This window comes from Pteropus vampyrus, unplaced genomic scaffold (genome assembly GCF_000151845.1).
Source record: "Pteropus vampyrus isolate Shadow unplaced genomic scaffold, Pvam_2.0 Scaffold70, whole genome shotgun sequence".
Lineage (NCBI taxonomy): Eukaryota > Metazoa > Chordata > Mammalia > Chiroptera > Pteropodidae > Pteropus > Pteropus vampyrus.
In genome coordinates this window covers 2,865,622-2,871,859 of record NW_011888851.1, presented here as the reverse complement: position 1 = coordinate 2,871,859, position 6,238 = coordinate 2,865,622, and the positions used below count along the sequence as shown (strand labels likewise).

General features: G+C 36.5%; 1 protein-coding gene across 2 annotated transcripts in view; it reads left to right on the top strand.

Moving 5' to 3' along the window:
* Positions 1 to 6,238, top strand: part of POC1B (POC1 centriolar protein B) — a 96,154-nt gene that overhangs the window by 41,083 nt on the left and 48,833 nt on the right. For both annotated transcript variants that reach the window (XM_011361758.2, XM_023531551.1), the window contains 3 exons: positions 3,886 to 3,993; positions 4,118 to 4,233; positions 5,427 to 5,560. In XM_011361758.2, coding sequence (XP_011360060.1) covers positions 3,886 to 3,993; positions 4,118 to 4,233; positions 5,427 to 5,560 — 358 coding nt within the window. The remainder of the gene's footprint in view (positions 1 to 3,885; positions 3,994 to 4,117; positions 4,234 to 5,426; positions 5,561 to 6,238) is intronic.

Here is a 6,238-nt window from a genome sequence, read left to right as displayed (position 1 = left end):
GGTGAGGAGTTCGGGGAGGCTTTTCTTGAGGAAGTGAGGGGAGCAGAGATTCGAAGGATGAGTAAGATTCTTTTAGGTATTTTAAACTAGACAAAGAGCAGAGAGCAGTGTTTGAGGCACAGGAAACAAACAGCATGTGAGGAAATACTGAGGCAGGAGGGAGGAGGACCTGAAAAAAGAGAGGTGTGGGGTCAGAAAAAGTAGGGCATTGAAGATGAAGAGTCAGGAAGGAGAACAGATTCTGGAGAACCTGATAACTAGTGGTAAGGATTTCAGACATTTTCCCAAGAGAAATGTGAAAGCAACAAAGGGCTTTAATCTGAAAATTTTAATTTAAGATTTAAAGATCACTTTTGTCGCATGTGGAGAATGGAAGAGAGCAAGGCCTATTATGGTTTGAGGAGACTGGGGCTAATAGTGGATTGATATGCGGGGGTGTGGAGGAGAAAGAGGAATCAAGTATGACTCTTAGTTTTCTGGCTTGAGAAACTATTTACAGAGAAAAGGAACACTGGAGAAAGAGCAGTTTGGGAAGGAAGATGGTGAGTTCAGATTTGGACAAGTTCAGAGTTGGAAGCGCCTGTAGGATATTCCAAGAGGAGACACCCAGTAGGCAGTTGTACTTAAGGGTGGAGATCCCAATTGAAGTCTGGGCATGTAATTGCTAAATGATCCAACAAATGATTAGCATGTTTTATGGCATGCTTAAATCTCTTTATGTCTCTTTCATTTGCTTTTTGTCTCAGCAGTTGCAGGAATGAGTCCTATTACTGCAATCAACAACAGATGGTTTCTCTTCTAATGCTGACCAACACTTAAAAAACATAAATGTTTTGCTTATTGCCTTGAACTTCACCTTCCAGTATGTAAACACAAATGCCCATCAAATCCCTCTGAGACTGCCTTTTTTTTTTTTTTTTTTTTTAATGAATCTATGAGAGTTTTAGGTCTGAATGCAATCCAGACTCTCTCCTTATCCGAATAGAAAATGGTGGCCAGGGTGGTTGTGAGTTTCACAAGGTTACAGAGCTGGGCAGTTGCAAAATTGGTCCTACAATTCAGGATTCTGTACTGACTGGGCGGTCTTATTTCTAGTCATTTTTACTGTTCCCTGCTCCTATTCAATAGCTGCTGGCTTCAGAGTTCCTCTTACTAATGTTTGTCTCTTTAGTTGACATGGAATATGGTGGTGAATGAGACCAAGATCTCCGTCTTCATGAGGCTTTTAAATTAGGGAGGAGATAGGAGCGGGAGGGCACATGTGAACTCTGTGAACCAGTTTTTCTAGAAAGAAGTTCAAGAATTTCCTCATTTTCTCAAATAAGTACCAATACATTTTAAGAGATCAAATAGTAGTTTAGTTAACTTCTCAAATGCTTTACAGAATGTCCACATCTGCTGATCCATTAGTCACTTGATTAACATAATATTCATCTTAGTGACACACTCTCTGGAAATTTTAAAAGGTAGAACTGAATAAGAGAAATCTGTTAACATCTTGGTAGAAATTTTATATCCTCTTGCCATTCTAAAAGTCAACAACACAGATGTTGTTTGAACCCTAACAAAGAAAGGACTGTCCTTTCCTGATCAAAGTCAGGGCAAAGAGAAGTGTATTTTATTGGTGCTGACTTATTTTTGATGTATCTAATTAAGAATAAAAGTAGGGAAGGGAAGATGAAAGCCCCCATCTTGACTTTCAGCTCCTCCAAAGGCAAAAAACATATACAGAGAGTATATGCAGGGATTATAATGTAGTGTCCAGAGGAAGGCCTTAACTGAATCCCCCTTTGACCATGTGGGGTTAGAGATAGAAACCTCTGCTCCCTCTAGTGCCAGCTTCTGCCCAGTCTCTTCCACTCTCCACTTGTCTGATGTTCACATTCCCTTCATTTCTTTAGCACATGGGAATTTCTCTCAGGTTATAGCCCCTCCTGCTCGGGGTGGATTCTAGCAGGCCAAGATACCTCTTTTTCCTTATTTATAAGTTTCTTTAAAATCCTGTTTCTTCTATGGAGCTTCTAATGTCAAGTTGGCACATTTTTTTGTTACAAACTCTTTTTATTATTATCTAAAATTATATTATTTGTGTGCCCGCCCACCTTTGTCCTCCCTAGATTAAAAGCCTCATGAGGACAGGGATTTTACTCTCATTTGCCATCATATTCTCATGACCCAGGACAATGCCCAGTGCCTGCTTCTGGCTCAGTAAATATTCAAATGAATCAGTGAATGAATATCTTCCCCCATAAACTCCTCAGGAACTCTGACAGCATTTGATAGCACACATAAATTTTTATTAAAGTGTAGTATAGTGGTTAGCCTGTCAGTCAGAGCTCAGTCACATAGCATCTGGCTCACAGTTCTCTACTTTAGAACTTTCTGTGCTCTCAATACTTTGGCCAGTAGAAGAAACTTTCCTTTCTGTCAAAGATTTAAGCAGAGTGACTGAGAGATTTGGCTACTGAGCCAGATTGTCTGGTTCATACCTTCTTGATTGTGTGACTCTGTCAGTTTATTCATGAGTAAATTATGGCTAGTAGTACCACCTGTTTTGTAGGGTTAATTAAGGATTAAATGAGTTGCTGTAGATAATGTATTAAGAACAATTCTAGAACTACGGTCACTCAACAAATGTTGGCAAGGATAGTGACGATGATGGTAGTGGCAGGATTTGGCCAATAATGTTGTAGGATGAATATTTTTGTACTTTGTTTTTAATCTGATAGTTCCATTTTATTAATTTTTTTCATCATTGCTTTCTTTAAATGTAAGAATCAAGTCATCTCTTAGAAATATTCTTACCATTTGAAATACTCATATTAAGTAATTTTTTAAAAAGATAGCTTATTAAGAGACATAATTTGATTCCTTGCATTAGTTGTTTACATTATTATGTAAAGTTTATTTTCACAGGAATACTGAGTAGTTGTTTCTTCCCCAGGGTTTATGTAAAATAAACTTCATCTATTTGAAGCATTTCTATAATATTGCCCTTCATATTTGAATCTTCAACACCTATTTTCTGGTGGATAAGATTAATAAAATATTATGTTATTATACAACTAAGCTGAACTACCAGCATGGAAGATATTTTCTTGCAAGGTTATTTTCTTGAAATTTTAAAGATTATTTTACATAGAACTTAATTATGCTCCTATGTTCCTTTTTAAAATATGGTGAACTTAATTATGCTCCTATGTTCTTTTTTAAAATATGGTGAATCCATAAATGCTAGATCACAAATTTCTCTTTAGAAGAATTAGGTCAGTCTTAGGAACAGAGAGGGAGGAGAGAAGAGAGAGAGAAGGAGAAAATTAAAAGAAAATCCTTTAATTATAATCCACACCTGTAATGGATGACTTTTATAGTGATCTGGGCATAGAGGGAAATACAAATAAAATTGTAACATAATTAGGTTTTTGTTATTTCTGAAACATTAATAATAGAAATGCTATTCATAGCTTTATAATATTCTAAATTTTTTTTTCTTCTTTTCTTTTCTTTTCTTTTCTTTCTTTTCTTTTCTTCCTTTTTCTTTTGGCCCTCTGCTCTTCTGTCTATCCTAAAAATGCACTTAGGAGAAAAAAAATAGAACCTTGGAAAGACTCTTAAATGAAAAGATAGCATAAAAACAGTAGACAAGGTGTCTGAGAATTTTCTCATTTACTTTTTAATGGGGTCATGTGGATGATAGATGTGTTCATGAGGGAACTTCAGTACTTTATAAATGAGTTAACCTATTTTCGGTCCATTGGAGCTCTCTGGCCTCCCCCATGTCCAAGAAGTTACAGGCTTGGGGAGTTGGGTCTTTTGTTGGGGTGGGAGTGATTGTGATTATCAGGAACCTTTCACAAAAATAATCTTCTTTCTTTTGCTTTCCAGATTTTCACCTGATGGAAGACTAATTGTATCATGTAGTGAGGATAAAACTATTAAAATTTGGGATACCACAAGCAAGCAGTGTGTCAATAACTTCTCAGATTCTATAGGGTAAGTCTATGCTATTTGTGCATTTATATAGAGTAGTTTGCTAAGGAGATGCTTAATTATTACCATCTGAATAAAGAAATGAGAGTAAAGAAATCAAAATATTAGATCATATTTTTCCTCCTAGGTTTGCGAATTTTGTGGATTTTAACCCTAATGGTACATGCATAGCTTCAGCAGGTTCTGATCATACTGTGAAAATCTGGGATATAAGAGTGAACAAATTACTCCAGCATTATCAAGGTAACAATTTCCATAACAAGAGAATTCAGTTGTTCAATGATTTTCTCTGGGAAACCCTCAAAGTGATAGACTATCCTTCTCAGTGTGGTCTGACCCTCTTAATGAGAGTCATGGGCTGCTTTTGAGCTGATTAGAGAACAGTTAGCCCCCATCAACAACATGCTCTGAGAAGCTGGGGTAGATGCCAGAGTGGAGAGGCTGGTAGAGGAACCTTAAAAATGATGCCAAGACTGTGAAAAAAAGAAGTTATTGTGAGATTTTCAGACTCTGCTTGTCTGCATTATGTGAGAAGTCAGGGGTAGAAATTGACTCAGAGGAAGTTATGTGAGCACAAATACTTGTTATAACTGGTAGAAAGCAACATCCTACTGTGCCTATGTATTGAAGTTGAAAAAGAATCAATTTCTTGGTTTATATTAGATTTATATTAAATCCACATTTCCCTTTCTTAATAAGTGTAATAGTTACCAGGTAGCCGACACTGTTAAATCCTCACAACAGCTCTAAGATGTATTATTATTATTACTCCTGTTTTATTTTATTTTGTTATTATTATTTTTTACCCCTGTTTTAAAGATAAGGAAATTGAGGCTTAAAGAGGGTAAGTGACTCGCTAAAACAATTGATAGAACCTACTTGGGTCTTTATGTTTACAAAGTACATCTAAGAACATTTCAATCACTGTGTTATACTGCCTCCTATTGGAAGGATGGTATCCAGAAATGAATTCTCAAGCTGGCAAGACTGCCCTTCTCTAAATGTATCTCCACACTCCTCACCATCTTAGTACCAAGCCATTAATTGGTTAATTTAGTTGAAAGCTAGGTTATATACCTTATGGGAACCAGTAGTAATCAACCGTTGGCTATATTGGTAATATAGTTGAAGACTTTATAGTTATGTGGTTAACAAAATTATCTTTCCATGATACGCTCTCATTTTTAAAGCCATTCTGTCTCATTAGCTAGAAGCTTAAGCTGTATGATGTCAAACTACTTATTTATTTTAGTGAGCTCTGTGGAATTTTGGTGTTGCGAAGACATTGCCTGTGATTCTTGTTTTCAACCTAATATTGCTAATCGGGCAAAAGGGCATCTTTAGAATTAAGAATTGTTCTCTGAAATTTTTACTTTGTTTTCTTTAGCAATTAAGATTTGTTCACTGAAACTTTTGTTTTGTTTTCTACAAATCAGTTCACAACTGTGGAGTTAATTGTGTGTCATTCCATCCTTCGGGTAACTATCTCATCACTGCTTCTTCAGATGGTACACTTAAGATTCTGGATCTCCTAGAAGGAAGGCTCATATATACACTTCAAGGACATACGGTATTAACACTAAGATTTTTGCTTTTTAAATAATATATGTTTTAAAGTTTTGATCCATTTCATTTCATGTCTATTCTTTTTCCAAGTGTACCCATTGCCACTATTGTAAAATTTTGGGGGGGATTCATAGGCTATGTTTTTATCCTCTGGAAGCAACTCTCAGAAATATTGTAATTCTTGTCAAAATCAATGTGTATCTTTCAATGGCCATTAAGTTAATCCTCCACTAGTATCTTCATCAGGATGTAATTTAGGTTTGACTGGGTAAGTGGTGATAGATAAATTTTTTCTTCTAATCTTTCTTCTCCAGTGGAGGCCGTCCCACTAGCTCTGACATTCTGAGCCTCTCACACGCCCTCAGTCACTTCTTTCTCTAAGCTGGTGACAATAAAAGGAGAATTTAACAAGTAGAGCCCAATGCCTTCTACTCTTGGGAGTAAACCTGTCCTCGCTGTTTTTCTCTGATACTTTTTGTGGGGAGGCCTTTCCTTCTCCAGTCTTGCCTGTGACGGGGCACTCAAATCTGTCTTGTTCTGGAATTCAGTTCTAGAAAGCCCATTTTCCCACAGATAAAGCCACATTCTTTCTTTACAAGTCTTTATTAGTGAGAAAGATGACATTCTGGCTCCCATATGCCTTATACCTTTGTCTTATTCCTCAGTTGTTTTAGAGCCCAGT